This window comes from Prionailurus bengalensis, chromosome E4, assembly GCF_016509475.1.
Source record: "Prionailurus bengalensis isolate Pbe53 chromosome E4, Fcat_Pben_1.1_paternal_pri, whole genome shotgun sequence".
Classification (NCBI taxonomy): Eukaryota; Metazoa; Chordata; class Mammalia; order Carnivora; family Felidae; genus Prionailurus; species Prionailurus bengalensis.
The window spans coordinates 30273467-30297297 of record NC_057360.1 but is presented as its reverse complement, the minus strand read 5'-3'; the positions used below and the strand labels follow the sequence as shown (position 1 = coordinate 30297297).

Genomic DNA, 23831 nt, shown 5'->3' with positions numbered 1-23831 from the left:
TTGCATACCTTAATATATAGTTTTTAGTTGCCAATCATACCTCAATAAAGCTAGGGGAAAGAAAATAAGTTGATACCATAACAAATGCATAACATTTGTAGTTTGTTAAGTTCCAATTTAAATAATCTTTCCAGGTACTATTTTAGTTATACCTCTTTATCAGGTATACTCCGATGACATTTGCGGTTAAAATTCATTCACTCATTCGTTTATTCATTTATCCCTACACCCAGCTTAAGAAGTCAAGTGTTACAAGAGCCGCCTGGGTGGATCAGTTGGTTAAGCGTCCCACTTCAGCTCAGGTTATGATCTCACAACTCATGAATTCGAGCCCCATGTCAGGCTCTGTGCTGACAGCTCAGAGCCCGGAGCCTGCTTCGGATTCTGTGTCTCCCTCTTTCTCTGCCCCTCCCCTGCTTGTGTTCTCTCTGAAAAGAAATAAAATAAACTTAAAAAAAAAGAAAATATTACAAGTATAGTTGAAGCCTCTTGGTACCCCATACACAATGCCATTCCCCTTCATCTTCCCAAAGGTAACTACTATCCTGTTTTTGGCTCTTTTCATTCCCATGTACTGTTAAGTTTTCCATTGATTTTAAGTATTATATGCAACATATAATAAACATATAACATATAACATATAACATATAACTAAATTTTAAACATTTTAAAACTAGAATGTTATACTCTGCATCTTTCTGCGACTTGTTTTTTATTCTCAACGTTATAAGATTTTACTCATGTTTCTACTTCTAATTCTGGTTCATTCACTTTTTCCTACTGCACACAGTATTCCAAATACAAATCACAATTTACTAATCCTTTATTCTGCTGGTACACATTTACGTTGTTTATAGTTTTTTTTACTATTATTACTAATGCTGTTATGAATATTCTTGTATGTCTCCTTGCTCGCATTTGTGATTTTTTAAAACATTTTGTTTCTTTATTAATGTTTGTTTATTTCTGAGAGAGAAAATGAGGCAGACTGCCAGTGCAGGAGGGGCAGAGAAAGGGAGACACAGAATCTGAAGCAGGCTCCAAGCTCTGAGCTGTGAGTCCGATGAGCCCAATGTGGGACATGAACTCACAAGCAGAATTGAGAGATCATGACCTAGGCCGAAGTTGGAAGTTCAACTGACTGCCTGAGCCACCCAGGCGCCCCTGGGATGTTTTCTTTACATGTTCCTAGAATTGGAATTGCTGGCTGAGAGGGAATAATACATCCTCATCTACTAGAAATTGCTCTCCAAATTGGTTGTACTTCTACTAGGTGTGTATAAAAATTCCCTTATGCCAAATACTAATTTCATTTCTATTCCTAACAAAATATCTAATAAAAATCTTATTTCTGTCTTCTTCCCAAATAAGACTTTACTAGACGTTAACTTTTCACTAAACATTGCTACCCGTATTTCTTAGTTTATTTTGTTCCCTCAAAATGAGCCTTTTAATAGTAAGCAAATTCACCAACATATTCAAAAAAATTTCTTTGCTCTTTCTTGTTTCTTAGCAAATGTTTGTGATAAGGTCTCTTAGTTTTGTGTCACTGATAATATCTGTACTTTGGTTTCTTTCTTGAATGATATTTAGGGTTTGATATACTTTGAGACCCACAGTTATTTTTCCATAGTATTCTTAATGACTCATCGTGTTCTAACATCTATCGTTGCTGATGAAGTCTGCTGTAAGTCTAAATGTCATTCCATTGCAGCTAACCTGTCCTTTCTCCTGTTGGTTTTTAAGATCTACTTTGTATATGTGGAATTGCTTTTTTCTTTTTTTTCTTAAAGTTTATTTATTTATTTTGAGAGAGCCAGAGAGAGAGCACAGGTGGTGGAGGGGCAGAGAGAGGGAGACAGACGATCCGAAGCAGGCTCTGTGCCGAGAGCAGAGAGAGCCTGATGTGGGGCTTGAACTCATAGACCATGAGATCATGACCTGAGCCAAGGTCAGAATCTTAATAGACTGAGCCACCAGGCGCCCCAGAATTGCTTTTTACTAATTAGCATTCAATGTGAACTTTCATTCTGAAAACTTCTTTGTTCAATTCGGAAATGTTGACCCCATTATCTCTGTGAATATTGTTTTTCCCACCATTTCCTCTATTATCTTTTTCTGGAATTCCTATTAGATCACTCTTAAACCCTCTTCATTCTTTTGTCTTCTGACTACTCTTAACCACTCCTCCTGTCCTCTCCCTTCTCTTTCCTCTCCTTTTCATCTTATCTTGCTATGTGGAGATCTGGGTGAATCCTCAGTTCTATTAATTTACTAAACTTTTTCTTCAACTGAGACCAGAGTGTATTTTGTCTATTGAGTGTTTACTTCAATGACTGTATTTTGTTATTTCCAGGATATCTAGTAGATGCTTTTCCATGTCAACCTTTTGTTTTTCTCCTTGCTTTTATAATTCCTTGTATTTTTTCTGTTAACTTTCTTAGAGCATACTTAAATATGCTTACATGCTTATTTAAAACTCATTTTCAAATCATTTTCTTATGTTCATTTCATCTGGGATGAACTTATCTCCTCTAATTTTGTTGGTCACTGTTCTAAGTAGGAATTTCCTTATATGTTTTGGAATTTTGATATGCAGACATCCTGATTAGGAAATTTGTTTGTTTGTTTGTTTGTTTTTCTCACTCTTTGTTAACTCGTAGTTGCCTCCATTTTTCCCCAAGGAACTCCCAGACTAGAATTAGGACTTATATTCCTGGCTTAGGCTTGTCTGGCTATGCTATTAAGAGAAATTACAGATCCAGTCTCTGAACTAGTGGGCAGCTTGGCCCAGGTCCTGGGTGTGGTGCTGTGTCACCTTTCTCCTGGCTCCCTAAGCCATGGCTCTAGAAGGAGTCACTGCAGCCCTTTTTAACTTTTTTTTCATGGGTGAAGAAGCCCCTGGTTTCAGCAGTGAACTTGAATCCATCCCTTCCCTTTCTTGGGAGGATTTTTGGTCCCTGTACACAGCAGTACAAAATTCCTAGATGGGGAGCCCAGCAGGCCTCAGCTTTGGTGTTCTGGGCCTTAGAGAGGTTTATATGGTTTCTGAGCATGATAATGGTTTGTATCATTTTAAATTTAGTTTGAGAGAGAGAGAGAGAGAGAGAGAGAGAGAGAGAATTAATGAATGAATCCCAAGCAGTCTCCAAGCCCAGCATGGAGCCCAGTGTGGGGCTTGATCCTACAACCTGTGAGACCATGACCTGAGCCAAAATCAGGAGTTGGATGCTCAACTGACTGAACCACCCAGGCACCCTCTTTATTTGTTTCGTAATTTCTCTTTTTATGTGTCATTGATACGTGTTTGGAGCAGAGGATGTCTTCAATGCAAGAAATTACAGGTATCTTAGCTGGAAGTATAGATATGTTGGATTATATTGCATTATATATTGCCTTATTGTCCAGAAACAATTTATTTATTTATTTGTAAGTGCAAAGTCTGTGCTTCAAGAATTATGAGGACGTTGAGATTCAATGTAACATAGGAAATGGGAAGACTCTCAGGTGTCAAATAGACCTGGGTTTTAACACAGACCTGACACTTCCCTGTGGAAGTAGCAAATATATCATCTCCTTGATAGCAGTTACTTCATCTCTAAAAGGGGGATAATAATACCTGTAAAATATTGTGAAGCTTGAATAAATGATAGCTGTGAAGTATCTGTTATAAGACACAGAGAGACATGTTTTGTTTTATTTTACATCCGCTTTGTAGGCAAAATAACATTGAAAACATACACTTTGTTAAGTAAACTAGCATATACCAGGTAGATAATACACATGTAGCAGAACCGTATACAGACTCTTTGGGAAATGGTACAAAGGATATTAAAAATAGAAGATAAAAATGTTATGAAGTCAAATGAGAAGTAATATAGTATGGATACAATACATGACAGAAATATCTATCTGATACTTTCAGATTTTTAAGCCAAGGATGGGTATGCAAATATATAAACTATTTTGAGCCATTAATTGTTACAAATTTCCCCTGCTTGTCAAGAAACTTTGTATTTGTTAATGAGTGAAGTTACATAAATACACACATGTACCTAATGCTTATATATGAACATGGGATATAAAAATTACTTTTATCCCTTTGCCCTTAAAAAACAAGATTTGGCAACATGTAGATTGCAAGGAAAAGCTGAAAAAAAAGATGAAAATCCAAATTTGAAATGTCTCTCAACTCCCACACATGTTCTTATATATTACTTTCAGCCTCCAAATTATGAAAAATGTTTCTGTAGAACCTATCAACTCTCTCAATAAAAATATCCCAGGTTGTCATGGTGACATAGTTCTTTCCCCTGCAGAATCCTGTAGTCTGGTACAGTGATTTCCTAATTCTTTATGGTTGTGGAATGTTTCCTTTCTTTTTTTTTTTTTTTTTTTTTTCACATGGTTTCTCATTTTTCCAACCTAAGATTACATCTTAGCCTGCTACGGTGGTGGCAAACTAAAGACTTAATTTGAAACAAGGAAGATTTAAATAGTGGTCTTATAATAGTAAATTAATCTGGAAAGCTGATGGAATGTATGTATGAGTGTATGTTCTGCAGTCGTCTTTGATGAAAACATTACAGCACTCACCCCTTGCTAGAATCTATTTCTTTCCTAACCTGTGTGGGCTGATTAAATTAAGAACTCTCAATGTCCAGGCTTTTAAACCAGAGGTACAATTCTAGGAGTTTGGTAGTCAGAATATGAAATTTAGATTAGTCTTTTTCTCCTCTCTATCCCAAATGATTTGTTCTTCCCATCTCTCAATCCTGAATGGGGCTTTGCAGATTTGTGAGTCCCTATAGTGCAGAGACTTGTGGATGTTATGGAATAGAGCTCACCTCTGACAAATTATCTTGCTGCCTGGTTTGGTCTGTTTTAGGGCTCCTAGGGTTATCTTTCTGGGAAGATATTAAGGAGTAAGAGCAGCCCTCAGCAGGGGTTCCTTGGACACCGGGGAGAACGAAGAGACTGAGCAATGGAGCGTCAGAGGAGAGCATGAGAAAGCTGCACGTAAGAAAGAGCAAAAACACTCTGTGGTTGTTTAATATCTACTTGAAGAGAGGGACTTCGTCTTTTGTTTGTCTAAATAATGAGTAAGTTAGTGGCTGTTTGGTGGTGACTTTACCAAGTATTTTGACTCTGCCTGTGCCACTGGACATTTAGCTGGAAGGATCCTTTGGTGAAGGCTAACATCAAAGTGTAAGGTAGGTATTAACTTTCTTTAATGAATTTTTAGCTCATAAACAGTTACCTTAAGCTTGGGAAATCTGGGGTCATGGATGTCAAAAATAAAAAGATTTAAGGGAATCTTTGAGCTATTATAATATTTTGAAAAATCTCATAGGATAATTTTAACGGGACTATGGATGAATTGGAGGCAGGTAGTAGGTAGACCGGGGTAGTTTTTATTTTCTTTGAAAATTTAAAACACTTACTAATTGGGCACATAAGTACATAAATCTTAAATGTTTAGCTTGATAAATTTTCATGTGTGTGCACTTATGTAACTGCTAACCGGAGCATGAACTTTCCAGTGTACCAGACGTCTCTCAGGTGCTTCTCAGGTGATGCCCATTGTACCTTTCACCGCCTGCCCCCTCTCCATCCTCTGTGGATAACCACTATTCTGACTTCTATCACCATAAAATTGTTTTAGTTTCTTGAATTTTCTGTGAATGGCATCATAGAGTATATACTCTTAGCTCTGGCTTCTTTTGCTCAACATTATGTGCGTACATTCTTCCTTGTTGATACATGTACCAGTAGTTCTTCCTTTTTAATTGCTGTGTAAATGCCATTGTGTGATTTATACCACATTTAACTTATCCATTTTACTGATAATTGACACTTGGGTTGTGGCAAATTTTCAGACCTTCTGAATAATAATGCTGTAAACTTTCCTGTGTGTGTCTTTTTTTTTTTAAATTTTTTTTCAACGTTTATTTATTTTTGGGACAGAGAGAGACAGAGCATGAACGGGGGAGAGGCAGAGAGAGAGGGAGACACAGAATTGGAAACAGGCTCCAGGCTCCGAGCCATCAGCCCAGAGTCTGACGCGGGGCTCGAACTCACGGACCGCGAGATCGTGACCTGGCTGAAGTCGGACGCTTAACCGACTGCGCCACCCAGGCGCCCCTGTGTGTGTCTTTTTAAATGGATATACTCACTCACTTTTCTTGTGTATATCTCCAGGAATGAAATTGCTATTATTATCAGTATTTTTACCTTTAGTCGTTCTGGGACCACAATCTGTTAGGTGGACATTTGAGTTGTTTCCATTTGGGGGCTATTATGAATAGAGCTGCTATCAATATTCACATGTAGGTCTTCATATGGATATATATATATATATATATATATATATATATATAATTTCTCTTGGGTAAAATACCTACGAGTGAGTGTATGTTTATATAGTAAGTGTATGTTTAACTTTATAAGAAACTGCCAAATTGTTTTCCAATGTGGCTGAGTCATTTTGAATTCCCACTGGCAACCTATGAAAGTTTCAGTTGCTCCTGTCCCTGTCAACATTGGGTAGCACCAGTCTTTAAAATGTTAGCCATTGATGGGGCGCCTGAGTGGCTCAGTCGGTTGAGCTTCCAACTTTGGCTCAGGTCATGATCTCACGGTTCATGGGTTCGAGCTCTGCGTCCGGCTCTGTGCTGACAGTCTGGAGCCTGCTTTGGATTCTGTGTCCCCCCTCTCTCTGCCCCCCGCCCCTCATGTTCTCTCTCTGTCTCTTAAAAGTGAATAAAGATTTAAATTTTTTTTTAAATGTTAGCCATTGTTTTGGTCGTAAGGTGATATCTCAATGTAGTTTTTTTTAAAATTAAGATAAAATTCACATAACATAAAAGTCACCATTTTAACCACATAAAGTATATAACTCAGTGGTTTTTAGAATATTTGCAAGCTTGTGTAATCATCACCACTAATTCCAGAACTTTCCATTATCCTTAAAAGAAACCCCATACCTCCCAATTTCCTCATCCCCTTTCTCCCTCCATCCCTTGTCAACCACTAATCTCCTTTCTGTCTTCACAGATTTTTCAATCTGGACACTTTATATAAATTAAATTATGTACTAGTTAGACTTTTCTGTCTGGCTTCTTTCACATAGCGTAATTTTTTCAAGGTTCATCGATGTTGTAGTATGTATTAGTACTTTACTCCTTTTTATGGCTGAATAGTACTTCATTGTATTGGATAAACCATATTTTGTTTGTCTTTTCATCAGTTTATGGATACTTGGGTTATTCCTACTTTTTAAAAATTTTTTTAATTTTATTTTTTTAATTTACATCCAAATTAGTTAGCATATAGTGCAACAATGATTTCAGGCATAGATTCCTTAATGCCCCTTACCCATTTAGCCCATTCCCCCTCCCACAACCCCTCCAGTAACCCTCTATTTGTTCTCCATATTTCAGGGTCTCTTATGTTTTGTCCCCCTCCCTGTCTTTATTATTTTTGCTTCCCTTCCCTTATGTTCATCTGTTCTGTGTTTTAAAGTCTTCATATGAGTGAAGTCATATGATATTTGTCTTTCTCTGACTGACTAATTTCACTTAGCATAATACCCTCTAGTTCCATGCACGTAGTTACAAATGGCAAGATTTCATTCTTTATGATTGCCAAGTAATACACATATATGTATATATGTGTGTGTGTGTATATATATATATATATATATATATATATATATATACATACCACATCTTCTTTATCCATTCATCCATCCATCAATGGACATTTGGGCTCTTTCCATACTTTGGCTGTTGTTGATAGTGCAGCTATAAACATTGGGGTGCATGTGCCCCTTCAAAATGGCATACCTGTGTCCCTTGGATAAATACCTAGTAGTGCAATTGCTGGGTCGTAGGGTAGTTCTATTTTAGTTTTTTGAGGAACCTCCATACTGTTTTCCAGACTGGCTGCACCAGCTTGCATTCCCACCAACAATGCAAAAGAGATCCTCTTTCTCTGCATCCCCGCCAACATCTGTTGTTGCCCGAGTTGTTAATGTTGGCCATTCTGACAGGTGTAAAGTGGTATCTCATTGTGGTTTTGATTTGTATTTCCCTGATAATGAGTGACGTGGAGCATTTTTTCATGTGTCGGCCATCTGAATGGTTTTTTGGGGGTTATTCCTACTTTTTGCCTGTTGTATATAATACTGCTAATAATATTCACATGCAGGTTTTTTGTGGACATATTTTTCAGTTCTCTTGGGCATAGTTAGGAGTGGAATTGCTGGATCATATGGTAACTCTGTGTTTAGTTTTTAAGAAATTGTAAAAATTTTTTCCACATGAGCTTCATCATTTAAAATTCCCATGAGCAATGTATGAGGGTCAAATTACTCCATATCTTCAGTACCAACTTATTGTCTATTTTTAAAAATAGCCCTCTGTATTAGTTTGCTAGGGCTAATGTAGCAAACTACCACAGACTGTCCACAGGCTTGGACAATGTATTTTATTACAATTCTGGAGGCTGGAAGTATATCAAAGTGTTGGCAGGGCTAGTTTCTTCTGAAGGTCTCTCTCCTTGTTTTGTAAATGGCCATCTTTTCTCTGCGTCTTCACATGGTCTTTCCTGTATATGTGTCTTAATCTTCTCTTATGAAAACATGAGTCATATGAGATTAGGACCCACCCAAACCATCTCATTTTACCTTAAGTGCCACTTTAAAGGACCTTCCTCCAAATACAATCGCATTCTGAAGTAACAGGTTAGAACTTCAACATATGGATTTTTGGGGGACACAATTCAGCCCATATCACCATCCTAGCGGGTGTGAAGTCTTATCAGATTGTGGTTTTGAGATGCATTCCCTGATGACCAATGATGCATCATTTCATGTGCTTATTGGTCATTTGTATATCTAATTTGGAGAAATGTATATTCAGATCCTTTGCTTATTTTTAAATAGGGTTATTTGTTCTTCATTGTTGAGTTAATCTGGATACTAGACCCTCGCAGATACATATATTTTCTCCCATTCTGTAGGTTCCCTTTCACTTTCTTCATAGAGTCCTTTGATGTATGAAACATTTAATTTTGATGAAATAACTTAATTTTTAGTTTGGTTACTAGTGCTTTTTGTGTCATAGCTAAGAAACCATTTCCTAATTCAAGGTTAGAAAGGTATACACCTGTTTCCTTCTAAGAGTTTCATAGTTTTAGTTCTTACATTTAAGTCTTTGGTACAATTTTAGTATACGGTGTTAGGTAGGAGTCCAGATTCTTTTTGATGTGGATGTCCAGTTTTTCCAACACCATTTGTTGAAAAGACGATCGGTCCCCACACCATCCACCTCCATCCTTGTTGACAATTATTGGACTATAATGTATGAGTGTATTTCTGAGTTCTCAACTCTATGCCATTTATTTATATGTTTATCTTTATGCCACTATCACATTGCCTTGATAACTATAGCTTTGTAGTAAGTTTTGAAATCAGGACTTGTGAGTCCTTCAACTTTTTTTTTTTTTTAAGATTGTTTTGCCTATTCAAAGGCTTTTGCATTTCACATGAATTTTAGGATCAGCTTGTCCATTTCTGGAAAAAGAGCAGTTGAAATTGCAGTAGGGATTACATTGAATCTATAGATCAATTGGGGAATATTTCCATCTTAACAATATTCCAGTCCATGAACATGAGATGACTTTGTATTTATTTAGGCCTTCTTAAATTTCTCTCAGCAATGTTTTAGAGCTTTCAGTATACAAGCCTTGCATTTCCTTGGTTAACTTTATTCCCAAATGTTTTATTTTTGGTGATAGAATTATTTTCTTAATCTCATTTTCAGATTGTTTATTGCTAGTGTGCAGAAATAAAATTGATTTTTGTGTAATGATCTTATATCCTGCAATTTTGCTTAACTTTATTATCTCTAATAGGTTTTTTTTGTTTTGTGTGTATCCTTTAGAATTTTCCAAATATGAGATCATGTCACTTGCAAATGAGAGTTTTACTTCTGTCTTTACAATCTGGATTCTTTCAGTTTGTCTTGTCTAATTGCCCTGGCTAGAAATTCCAGTACAGTGTTGAATAGATGTGTAAAGAGTATACATCTTTGTTTTGTTTCTGATCTTAGGGAGAAAAGCTTTCAGTCTTTTACCATTATGATGTTAGCTATGAATTTTCCACCAATGTCCTTTGTTGGGTTGAGGAGTTTACCTTCTACTTCTAGTTTGTTTTGTGCTTTTATCACGAAAAGGATTTTGTCAAATTCTTTTTCTGCATCTAATGAAATAATCTTGTATTTTTCTGCTTTATTTCCATTATTATGGTCTATCACATTGATTTATTTTCATATGTTAAACTTACCTTGTATTTTTGGGATTTATGCCATTTGGTCATTAGTATTTAATATTTTTAATATGCTGTGGCATTTGATTTGCTAACATTTAGTTGAAGATGTTTGTGTATATTCATTAGGGATATTGGTCTGCAATTTTCCTTTTTTTGTGATGTCTTTGGCTTTGGTATCCAGATAATACTGACCTCATAAAATGAGTTAGTAAGTGTTCACCCATCTTCTATTTTTTTGAAAGAGTTTAAGAAAAATTTGTGTTAATTCTTTTTTAAACAATTGGTAGGATTTACCAGTGAAGCCATTCGATCCTGGGTTTTTTCTTCATTGAAGTTTTTTGATTACTGATTCAATATCATTACTTATTATAGGTCTTTTCAGATTTTCTGTTTCTTCTTGAGCCAGTTTTGGTTTTGGCTTTAGTCAGTTTGACATAGTTTTCTCTAGTAATTTGAATACATTTAAAATAACTGATTTAAGTCTTTGTCTAGTAAAGGACATTTGGGCTTCCTCATAGACATGGTTTTTATTTTTATTGATTGCTTTTTTTCTCCTGTGTGTGGGCCATGCTTTCTTGTTTTTTAGGCTGCCTTATAATTTTTTGTTGAAAATTGGACATTTTGAATATTATAATGTTTCACCTCTGGAAATCAGATTCTCTTCCCTCTCCTGAGTTCATTGTTATTGTTTGTTATTGTTATTTGTTTCGTAACTTTTCTGAGCTAATTAAAAAAAATTTTTTTTAATGTTTATTTGTGTGAGAGAGAGAGAGAGAGAGAGAGAGAGAGAGAGAGAGAAAGAGAGACAGAGCATGAACGGGGGAGGGGTAGAGAGGGAGGGAGACACAGAATCCGAAGCAGGCTCCAGTCTCTGTTAGGACAAAGCCTGACATGGGACTAGTTTTCTGAACTAATTTTACAAAATCTATTATTTGTTGTGTGTGGCCACTGAAATCTCTGTTCTATTAGCTCACTGGTCAGCTAATGATTAAACAGAGATTTTCTTAAATGTCTGGAAATAAAAAAATTAAAATATTTAAAAAATTTAAAAATCTCCCAGTCTTTGCAGTATGTTGTGTTTGTAGGTTGGGGTATACCCTCAATACTCAGGTAATTTACAACTGTCTTAACCTTCTTTTTTTGTTTTTGCAAAGTCAGGCAGATATGAAAACTTAGGGCTTTCTTAGGTCTTTCCTGAGCATATGTACAGTCCTGGTTATGTGCGTGATTTTCTAGACTCTCTGGAGCTTTTCAAGGCCCTATTCCCCAAACCTTATTCTCCTGTCTTTCCTCTCAAGCTTCTTGGGCAGTCTATTATTGTTTGTTTTCACAAATGTCCCCTGAAAAACAACAACAACAACAACAACAACAACAACAACAAAACAAATGTCCGCTAGATAGCGGCTTTAGCACTGGGACAAGTTAGCTGAGATAAAGACAAGACTTTTGAGGCCATTCTCCAGGGAACCACTAGATAGGTCAAAAGAAATAATTACTATTCTGTGAGAATCAGATGTCTTTTGCTCCCTTTGTACTGGTACCAGGAAAGTAGACCATTATTTAACGGGATACCCTGAGTTGAAAAGTAGGGGATGGAACTAGGGTAAGTTAAAATGTTAGAAAGTGTGGGGCACCTGGCTGGCTTGGTCAGAAGAGCATGAGACTATTGATCTTAGGGTCGTGAGTTCAAGTCCCATGTTGGGTGTAGAGATTACTTAAATAAATAAGTAAACTTTAAAAAATGTTAGAAAGCTTTCTGTTCCTAGAGATTTAGCTGTTTTTCTTGAATAAATGCTCCCTGGGTTGCTGTAATCTTTTGTTTGATTTTTAGAGCTCTGAAAGAGTTGATATGGACAATTTTTGCCAGCTTTTTTCATTGCTTATATGGAATAGTGGACTTTTGGAGTTCCTTACTCCACCATTTTCCCTCATCGTGCTTTTAAAAGCAATTTCCTTACAAATCAAAACCACACTGAGATATCACCTCACGCCAGTCAGAATGGCTAAAATGAACAAATCAGGAGACTATAGATGCCGGAGAGGATGTGGAGAAACAGGAACCTTCTTGCACTGTTGGTGGGAGTGCAAACTGGTGCAGCCACTCTGGAAAACGGTGTGGAGGCTCCTCAAAAAATTAAAAAATAGACCTACCCTATGACCCAGCAATAGCACTGCTAGGAATTTACCCAAAGGATACAGGAGTGTATATGCATAGGGGCACTTGTACTCCAATGTTTATAGCAGCAGTTTCAACAATAGCCAAATTATGGAAAGAGCCTAAATGTTCATCAACTGATGGATAAAGAAATTGTGGTTTATATATACAATGCAATACCACTTGGCAATGAGAAAGAATGAAATCTGGCCTTTTGTAGCAACGTGGATGGAACTGGAGAGTGTTACGCTAAGTGAAATAAGTCATACAGAGAAAGACAGATATCTTACGTTTTCACTCTTATGTGGATCCTGAGAAACTTAACAGAAGACCATGGGGGAGGGGAAGGGGAAAAAAAAAGTTAGAGAGGGAAGGAGGCAAACCATAAGAGACTCTTAAAAACGGAGAATAAACTGAGGATTGATGGGGAGTGGGAAGGAGGGGTAAGTGGGTGATGGGCATTGAGGAAGGCATCTGTTGGGATGAGCACTGGGTGTTGTATGGAAACCAATTTGACAATAAATTTCATATTAAAAAAATAAAAGCAATTTCCTTAAAGATGAATAAGGTAGTACATGTGCTTATTTGCCCTCATTATTTCATTTTTGGTGAAATGGATATTTAGATCTTTTGTATATTAAAACAGTTGAATTGGTTCTGTTTTACTATTGAATTATAGAAGCTCTTTATATATTTTGGATACAAATCCTTTATCAGATACATGTTTTGTAAATATTTTTTCCCAATCTGTGGCTTGTTCTTTAATGGTATCTTTCACAATGAAGAAATTTTTAATTTTGATGAAGTCCAATTTATTAGTTTTTTTCTCTTGTAATTCACTTGTTTCCTAAGAATCATTTGCCTAATCCAAAGTTACAAAGATTCTTTCCTGTGTTTCCTTCTAGAACTTCTATAGTTTTAGGTTTTATATTTATGGCAATGATTCATGTTAAGTTGCTATTTGTAAATCCCAAGCAGGCTCCACACTCAGCTTGGAGCTGGAGGCAGGGCTCGATCCCACGGCCCTGGGATCATAACCTGAGCTGAAATCAAGAGTTGAATGCTCAACTGACTGAGCCACCCAGGTACTCCAACACTGAACCTTCTTCAAAGGAGAAATCAGCAAAAGAGGCTGAAAAGGAGTGAATGACTCAGAGTGTGAAAGAAAAAGCAAAGGGAATGCTGACTCATATACTAAGGACACAGAGGAGTTTTGAAAAGGTGGAAATGGTCAGAAATGTTCAAACTCTGAAAATATTGGGCAAATGTGGTCATCAGATTTTTTTTCAAAGCCGTTTCTTAGTAGGAGTAGAGTAGTGAAGGCCGATTGAAGTGAATATGGTAATGAACGTGTGATATCCCTGAATGTATAAATGTGGGATGTGTGAATACTGATGCAGATTACTTAAAAAACAACTTAGGCAATTTTTACAATACAGGGAAGGAGAAAGGAGGAGAAGAGGCAACTGTGATGATGTCCTTTTTTCTCATCTCAGCCTGGCTAATTCCTCTCTGTCTTTCAAGATTCAGTCATAGTTTCCCCTGTAACGGAAAACCCTTTACTCTGAGTTTGATGTGCTCTACAGCACTCCACATATACATCTGTCATGGTACTTACAATATGTTTTAATTATTCTCTGTTTTTTCCCACTAGATGGTACTTGACAGCAGGGACTCTCTTTATAACTCCAGTGCCTATCAGCATGATGTCTGGCACAAAGTAGGGGAATTCAGGTTTAATAAATGAATGATAGATAGATTTGGGCATATGTAGGTTGGGACACAGAGGAGCCAGTGGTGAGAAAAAGATTAAAGGTATAGAAAGCAGAGTTGAGATGCCACTGATGGAACGAACAATGTCTTTAGGTCTGCCGAAGGGGATGGGTTTCAGCACACAGGTAGAGTGATTAGTCTTTAAAAGTAAAGGAAGGGAGGGGTGCCTGGGTGGCTCAGTCAGTTAAGCCTCCAACCTCAGCTCAGGTCATGATCTCACAGCCCATGAGTTTGAGCCCCGCGGGCTCTGTGCTGGCTGCTCAGAGCCAGGAGCCTGCTTCAGATTCTGCGTCTCCCTCTCTCTCTGCTCTTCCCCTGCTTGCGCTCTGTCTCTCTCTCTCTCTCTCAAAAATAAATAAACATAAAAATAAATAAGTAAATAATGTGGAAGGGATGTGTCCATGTCTCATACCAGAACAGAAATGTGAGAAGATGAAGGGGTTGGTACTGAGGACTCCTCCCCCTTCTTCTGAAAGAAAGGCAGGGACAAACGGTAGATGGGCAAGACTAGGAGGAACAGAGGGTTGAGGTGAATGGCAAAGACCTGGAATAAATGTTATGGGGAATAAGAAAATCCTGGTCAAGGCAAGGTAAAGAATTGCCAAGCACTGGATAGCAACCAATTGAATGGGAAACTCTTCATAGTAGCTTTTAGAGGTCGTGTGATTTTTTTTTTTTTTCCCCAGTTAGACGCAGGTTCCAGGTTTTAGCATCCGAGGGGATGAATTTTAAGATAGACATAGGGTTGCGGGCCGCTGTGGACGTTGAAAGACAGGTGCACGGGTGGACGGGATTTGTCTTAGAAAAAAGGAGCAGTTATGTCTGTGACAGTTCAGATGTTGTTGTGGGTATGCAAAATGATCGGCCGTGAGTAGGGAGGAAAGAAGACGCTAGGCTGGACTATCCCTCCGTCCCTTTACGACTCCATATAAGTTTGTACACAGGTTGGCCGAGGGTGTGGAGGACCGGGATCTCACCTGTGTGTCGTGGCTCTAACAGCGCTCAGAAAAATCTAGAAGGTGTCAAGAGCTAGCGCACAGAGACTTCGTTGGAGAAGTCTCAGGTATCTACGGTGACAAGAATGGTAGTGCGAGCACCTGATCCCTGATGCCAAGCCCCGGCCGGGACAGGGTCCAGCGCCCTGCGCCGAGTTTCCCCTCCCCCAGGACGCTGGAAAAGGCCTGACCCGGAAGCTTCTCTGCCGAGCCGGAAGCACAAGCCGAGCGGCGGAGGGCAGCCGTGGAGCCGCCGCCCCCTCGCCGCTTCGCTGCTGTTTGGGGATCCCGGACCGCGGCGGCGCCGGCTTGTCCTGATGGTCCCCGGCCGGCGGCGGCGGCAGAGGCGGCGGGAGGATGACCTCTCCCCGGGAGCGGGGTGCCGACCTGGCCCGTTTCTACACTGTCACCGAGCCCCAGCGACATCCAAGGGGCTACACGGTGTATAAGGTCACCGCCCGGGTGAGTGCCGGTGTCAGGCGCGGGTAGAATCCTGAGTTGGGGCGTGAGGGACCAGGGTATGTGCCCTGGTGTGGGGGTACCTGACCGTGGGTCAGAGCCTGGGGTGGGACGGGGTGCTCCTAGTGCCTGGATCCGCGTCGGAGGTGGGGACTTCAGGAAGGCTGGGGTGGGTGCTGAGTGTTGGATGCTCGAGACTGTGCTGTAGAAGGTCGCGGTAGTGCCCTCGTTCCAGGGTGGGGCAGGCGTTGATGGTTTTAAATGGATGACTCAGACCCTATCCCATTAGGACTTTCTCTTCGGAGGCTGAAATCTGCAGAAGTGGTTTTGCTTGCTTCCCAGGGATAGTGTAGATTGAAAAATTAACTTACATAATAAAATATATTTCTTCTCTTGACCTTTTATACAGTGTCAGGTTTGTACTGAGGCAGACAGATTCTTGAGAAGGATGTCGGTGTTAGGGTTACCAGCCTAGGACCTCTGTATCTGGTTGTGTCATTTTGCATCTGAGTTTTTCATGGTGTTCAGTAGGTGACATACGGGAAATTTTACCGGTGTGTGTGTGTGTGTGTGTATGTGTGTGTCTTGTGTGAGTTGTTTTGAGGGCATATTTAAAAGTTGTGAGGCTTCTTTACATCAGCTAAGCAATTTTTAGTACCCACTTTGTTCATCATTGCTTTTGCGGTGGGTTTTTTTTTTTTTTTTAATTTTTTTTTTTCAACATTTATTTATTTTTGGGACAGAGAGAGACAGAGCATGAACGGGGGAGGGGCAGAGAGAGAGGGAGACACAGAATCGGAAACAGGCTCCAGGCTCTGAGCCATCAGCCCAGAGCCCGACGCGGGGCTCGAACTCACGGACTGCGAGATCGTGACCTGGTTGAAGTCGGACGCTTAACCGACTGCGCCACCCAGGCGCCCCAGCGGTGGGTTTTAAAGAGAGTTTGCATCTCCCTGCTTGGAAAAGAAGAGTAACAAAAATAAGTCCGAATGTATGTAATGTATGTATGTAGGTATGAATATGTGTGTATATTAGGCATTTTGAACATATTACCCAATGGAATTCTAATTTTAATGATGAGGAAACTGAGGTTCAAGGAAGTTTCACAACTTGAGCAATTTTACATCATAAGATAGGTGCACATTTGGGATTTCAGTCTAGTTCTGCTTAAGTCCAAGTTATATAAAAAGTTAAGAATTAACTTTATTATTATCATTAATTGTTAGAAAAGAGAGGTAGAGATAGTAGTAATGCTAAATATACCTTGGGAGGATGGCATAGTCCTCTGTGTTAGCACAGGAGGTAGGATTTGAGAACTGTAAAGGTTAGGTATATTTAGATAAACAGAGTTTGGCCCATGAGAGTGGTACGTGGTTTATGGAAATGGTGCACAATTCAGACAAATGTGAGAAGATGGGAGGAGCAAATTTGTTTAAAGATAAGACCAGGCCTGGTTGTCTCAGAGGGTTATACTGAAGATAGAAGGAAATTTGTTACTTCCAGTTATGCAAGTAAGGTTGTTATATTGGCGGAGTGTTAGTTTCAGGTTAAGAAATTTTTTAAGACTAAAATTAAGGGACCCTTAGAATTACCACTTCTGAAACGTTTCTGGTAATTGGGCCCTTCAAAAATCTACTTTCCTAACGTAGTTTATGGAATTAGAACAATCTTTAACATACATAGTGTTCCCTTGACAGCACCCTGTTCATCCCTTATGATAACATGTACCTCAATCATATTGTATTAACCTGGTTACACGTCAGTGTCTCTTAGTAGATCGACAGTAGGTCTCCATCACTGGTATGTGTTTCCTTTTACATCACCTGAGGCAGTGTATGGCACACAGTGTTGACAAGAAATCGGTGGAATGTTTTCCTCGGCATTCTAGGCAGCACATCCAATCAATACATGTTTGGTTTGAGGCACTAAGTGCTATGAGGAATTCAAGACTGAATAAAGCATGTCCCTTCCTTTCAAGGATATTCATAGAAGAGAGTAAACTGGACTTAAAGTAGTACAAGAGAGAATGTTAAATGCTTTAAGAGACTGCAGAAAAGAGCTGTGGGATTTCAGAAGATAGAGAGGTTGCTCTGGCTCAAGGGAGAAGGAGAAGAATTAAGATAGGTGGTGAAGGAATGGAAGAATCCAGACAGGTAAGAGAAAAGCAGAGGGTGTGGTAGGCAGAGGGGTGAACGGGAGGGACAGAGCCCATAAAGCCCTGAAGCTGTGTATGTGTGTGGAACTCGAATAGGAAACACTGGGTATGACTATTACTTGTAGTCTTACTTCGCAGAAGGAGAGGTTAACCTCATTTACATCTTAAGTATCTTTTCTTAAGCTGTGAACTAATTTTTATGACCAACAGCTAATGTATGACAACATAAATTAGAACATGAAGTAGCACATTTCCTTAGAACTAACCAAATCTCTATGATATGCATGCTACATATTGCCATGGTTATTTGAACTGGAAATTGCTTACACTGTGTTTTTTTCTCCTTGTAAAGGGCTATTTCCTCATTTTTGGCTTCTGTTTTGCTTTTTTCATTTCAAGGCTTGAGGGTCATCATGGGGATAAACTTTTTAGAAAAAGTATGTGTAATATTATAAACAAGTAAAATATTTATTATTTTGTGAGACTTAAGGAGAAAAACATCTTTCCTCAGGAGAATTAACCAAGTAAGTAGTGCTCCTCTGAGACAACTTCATGAGCTAAAGATTAGGGATGTCTTCTGTGTTTCCTACTATTGATTTGCTTCTAGCTTTAGGAAGCAGTCCCTATATTCTTGATTCTTATAGCGTTCTTTATGTAGAAGTAGACTTAGAATCATGGGAAGTAAGTACCATTGTTAAGTTTTAGGTAGCATAAGAGCTCTCTCATCTTTTTAAGACTCCTTTGTGCTTAGTTTTGCATTTCTCTGGAACCTAGCAGGCTTGACCAACCTTATGGCCAGTCACACGCTGGCTAACAGATTTCCTAGATAAGTTCTGTGTTGTTTATCAATTTTTATCTAGAATAAATATTTCTATTAAGAATTGGAAAGTTGTTTTAGAGATTTCCTTGGTTCTTTACTTAAAGAAGACACAGATCTACAAGAACCATTACCAGTGTTTTTGGTTGTTTCACCATGCTATGTTAACAAAACTCATACTGTAATGCAGATTTCTCAACCGCATTAAATGAATGGCAAATTCTTGCCTGTATTCTTTCTGCAAGTATGGAAAGCAAAAGGTATGCTTTCATTTTAATTTTTAAAAATTACTGTTTTTGTTTATTTATTTTGAGAGAGAGAGAGTGCATGCCTGCATGGGGAAGAGCAGAAAGGGAGGGGAAAAAGAGAATCCCAAGCGGACTCCATGTTCAGCATGGAACTGGCCCAGGACTTGATCTCGCAACCATGAGATCCTGACTTGAGCCAAAATCAAGAGCCGGACGCTTAACTGAGCCACCTAGGCATCCTACTATACTTTTATTTTTAAACCGCGTTGTTGCCTTATGTCTATATTTTGAATTGAAGCACAATTTATGTGCAAATCAGATTCACCAGCTTTATTTGTACAATTTGATGAGTTTGGACAAATGTGTATAGTTGTGTCACCACTGCCATGGTCATCTCTGCACAAGTTCCCCCAGGCCTCTTTGCATTTGGTTCCCCCCTCCCCACCCCCTGTCCCTAGGGAACCACTGGTCATTTTTCTGTCACTGTAGATCAGGTTGTATTTTCTAGAATTTGATATAAATGGAATTATACAGTATGCACTTTGTTTTGTGGTTTGACTTTGTAACTTAGCATGAGTACTTGAGATTCATCTCTGTTGTTGTTTTTACTCTTTTTTATTGCTGACCAATACTCCATTGTATGGTTATACTACAGTGAATCCATTCTCCTGTCGAGTTGGGTTGTTTCCAGTTTTTGGCTATTATGAGTATAGTTATCACGACCATTTGTATATAAGTCTTTGTTTAGACATATGCTTTCTTTTTTCTTGATGGCATACAACCTTGTTTACTGTGGCTTTAAACTAAGTCTTGAAAGTAGGTTCTCTTTCTCAAAATTGTCTTGGCTGTTCTAGATTGTTTGCATTTCTGTATAAAGTTTAGAATCAGTTTGGCAAATTCCATAAACATGCCTACCCAGATTTTGATTGGCGTACTTTGAGAATGTAGATCAGCTTCTACAGAAGAAGATATCTTAGCGATATTGATATCTTAGCAATATTGAATCTTCTGATCCATGTATCTTCCATTTATGTAGCTCTTTAAGCGACATTTTCTAATTTTCAGTGTGCAAGTCTTGTGCATACTTAAAGCAATTTAGGTTTGCTTTCAGACTGAGAATATGTAAGTCCTCATTTTATGTTGCTAACATTTGTTGAGTATTAAGTGCAAACACATGATGCTTACTATGAGTCGAGCACTGTTCTAAGCGTTTTATATAAATTAGGACATTTTCCACAGCAACCCAATGAGTAGATGCTATTATTATTCTTACGTTATCAATGAGGAAATTGGGGCCCAGAGAGGTTAAGTAACTTGCCCAGGGTCACATGGCTAGCCAGGGGTGGAGTCTAGATTTGAGCCTAGTAGACTGGCCTGAGTCACAGTGCTTTTATCCCAGTGCTGTGCTGTTGACTACCTATGTTATAAAACACATTTCATTAGATTCTATGGGTGTATGTATGGGGAGACCTATGTGTCCCCACAGGGCCTTACTGTAGTTTGGCAAAACTGATAGGTACATGGAAAATACAGTAACTGTGATAATGTGAACAAATAAGGGAGTAGGGAATGAAGGGAAGAAGTACTTAGCTTGACTTGAGTCTGAAAATTGCCATTTCTAAGGCTTCAAATTGAAACACTAGTTGTATTGCTTGGAAAGAACCTGCTTTCAATTCCTGACCATATTCTTGTATATGGCCTGCTTGTGCTAGGAAAGGAATTATTTGTAGTTTCCCAAGTATGGTAGTACATTCCCGCCCCCCCCCCCCCCCCCCCCCCCCCCCCCGCCTTACCTCTCTGTTAGATGCTGTTTCCTCCGTCTGGAAAGTTGTCTTTTGTGTTGGCATCCCTGCTCATCTGAAGTGTCAGCTCTTGCCCTGTGCTCTCCAGGAAGCCTTTCTTAGGTGTAGAACCCCATGTGTGTTATATGTTCCTCCATGAAAGCCTTTGTCATATTGTACTTGTTTGCTTCCTCCCCTGAGGGTGGGCTGCCTTTTTAACTTTGTGTTCTTGCTGCCTAGCTGGGAGATACTGCAGGAACTTGAGAGAGGCCTGGAAAGAGGCATTGTTTTTCTAAGTGTTCCTTTTTAAACTGATATACAGTAAAATTGACTTGTTATATACTTCTGTGAATCTTTACACACATAGATTCAAATATCCACCACCATCATCAGGAAACAGAACAGTTCCACATCCCCAAACACTCCCTCATGCTATCTCTTTTTCACACTTGTCTCCCCACCTCTTAGCCCTTTGGTGACCACTGATGTGCTCTCTACCTCTCTACTTCTGTCTTTCTGAGGGTGTTGTATAAATAGAATCGGCCAGTATTTAACCTTTTGAGGCTGTCTTTTCCCATTTTTTCATTGGGTTGTTTGTTTTCTAACTGTTGAATTTTGAGATTCTTTAGTTGTTCTGGATGTAAGTTTGTTGTCAGCTATGTGATTACAAATATTTTCTCCCAGTGTGTAGTATATCTTTTCACTCTTAACAGTGTCTTTCACAAAGCCAAAAATTTTAATTTTGGTAAATTCTCGTTTATAATTTTTTTTTCTCGTATGAAGTGTGCTTTTAGTGTTTGATCTAAAAATTCTTTAATACCCCCAGGTCACAATTTTTTCCCCAGTGTTTCATTCTAGAAAATTGTTTTGCATTTTGCATTTAGCTCTATGATTCATTTTGAGTTTATTTTTGTATAAGGTGTGAGGTCTAGGCAGAGGTTCATTTTTGCACATGTATGTTCAATTGCAACAAAACAGTGTTTAAGAGGCTAGCCTTTTTTCTTTTTTTTCTTTTTTTAAATTGCATCTCTGTCAAAAATGTCAGCATTATATACGTGGATCTGTTTCTGGATTCTCTGTTTTGTTCTATACCACACTGTCTTTTAAATTTTTTTTTTTTTAACGTTTATTCATTTTTGAGACAGAGAGAGACAGAGCATGAATGGGGGAAGGTCAGAGAGAGAGGGAGACACAGAATCTGAAACAGGCTCCAGGCTCTGAGCCGTCAGCACAGAGCCCGATGCGGGGCTCGAACTCACAGACCGTGAGATCATGACCTGAGCCGAAGTTGGCCGCCCAACCGACTGAGCCACCCAGGCGCCCCTATACCGCACTGTCTTGATTATGGTAGGTTTATCTTTATAGTAAGTCTTAAAATTAGGGAGTAGGATTCCTCCAACTTTATTCTTTTTCAAAATAGTTTTGACTATTCTAGTTCCTTTGCTTTTCTATATCAATTTTAGATCAGGTTGTCTATATCTATAGGAAATCCTAATGGGATTTTTATTAGAATTCCATTAAATCTGTGGGTCAGTTTTTGGGAGAATTGAATCTTTACTCTGTTGAATCTGTAAATTTGCAAATGAACACAGTGTGTCGTGCCATTAATTTAGATGTTCTTTGATTTCTTTCAACATTTTATGTTGACCGTATACAGATTCTGGACATTATTGTTAAATATATTCCTCAGCATTTCATCTTTTTGTAGCTATCGTAAGTAGTATTAAACATTTGGTTTTCATAAGAGACTCTTAGGTACTGAGAACGAACTGAGGGTTGATGGGGAGTGGGGGAGAGGGGAAAGTGGGTAATGGGCATTGAGGAGGGTACCTGTTGGGATGAGCACTGGGTGTTGTATGGAAACCAATTTGACAATAAATTATATTTAATATAAAAAAATAAAATGTGGTTGGAGAAAAAAATAAAAATTTGGTTTTCATTTTTTCATTGCTGGTATAAAGACATTTGAGTTCATTTTTGTGTTGACCTTATATCTATGACCTTTTCAAAGTTACTTATTAGTTTAGGAGTTTTTGGTAGAGTTTTCATCTTTTCCTACATAGACAATACATGTTTGGCAAAAGGGGCAGTTTTATTTTTTCCTTCTAATCTGTATGTCCTTTATTTCTTTTTCTTGTCTTATTCTTGCGAGGACTTGTAGTACTAGGTCGAATAGGAGTGATGAGAGTGGACATCCTTCCTTTGTTCCTGATCTTGGAAAGCATTCAGTCTTTTAATTATGATAGTCACTGTGGAGTTTTTGTATATGGGAGGCAGCAGATTTAATTTTTGGTTTTGTTAGCTTTTTATTTTGAAAGTAATGCATATTCATAAACATTGCAAGTAATAACTGAAGCCACTATAAGGAAATACAAGCCTACTAAATTTTAAACCCTTAATTAACTGTTTACATTATTGCAAATGTCTAGTGTTAAAGCGGTGAGAATTACCACTCATTACCAGTTGTTAGATCAGTAGCTCCCTGAAAGTTTCTTGAAGAAATAATTGGTGTGGGCTTACTATGGAAATATTTTCAGTAAATGGAGTAGTCATGGGGGTGGGGGAAGATTAATTTATTGAAAAATGTATTTATGATTAGACATTTTGAAAACTCGTGGCTCTTAAGTTGTTCACTTTTTTCCTAGAGTAATGTTTCATTCTACCTTTGTTTTTGACTCTTAATATTGTTTAATAGGAAACCATCTCACATACCAAAAACTTTAGTAAGCAGGTTTTAAAATTCTGTTTTCATTTTGTTTATTGACAACTTATATGCTTGGGCATTTGAGTTCACATTAAGATTTTATGTTAAACTGCAAACTTTAACAGTAAGCGTTTTGATTTTCCTTGAACTTTGGAAAATAGTTTACCTTAGAGTGGTGCTATAATGGTTGGTAAAATTTGAAGCGAGAAAAACGACTTTAACATTTATTGAGTATCCAAAGGTAACTTGCTGTCGTAGTTTCTTTATTCTCTCTTTAGATTTTGGGATTTTAATGATGTAGAAAGAAATAATTCCTTTCAACATATTACTTTTGTAAAATCTTGTTAGAAAGTGGAATGCCTAAATTTTTTTCCCATTGACTTCTCTATCTTATATGGGAGTTTTTTCATT

The 23831-nt window shown here is 38.3% G+C and overlaps 1 protein-coding gene across 7 annotated transcripts in view; it reads left to right on the top strand.

Annotated features, from left to right (window-relative positions):
* Window positions 1-14776: 14776 nt before the first annotated feature.
* The window catches only part of RPS6KC1 (ribosomal protein S6 kinase C1), a 186189-nt gene continuing 177134 nt past the window's right edge, over window positions 14777-23831 (top strand). For 3 of the 7 annotated variants that reach the window (XM_043568412.1, XM_043568408.1, XM_043568415.1), the window contains exon 1: window positions 15448-15718. In XM_043568412.1, the coding sequence (XP_043424347.1) occupies window positions 15614-15718 (105 nt within the window). In that variant the 5' untranslated portion in view covers window positions 15448-15613. Of the gene's footprint in view, window positions 15719-23831 lie in introns of all 7 variants that reach the window. The other 4 variants (XM_043568409.1, XM_043568411.1, XM_043568410.1 and 1 more) reach the window with 3 other exon arrangements.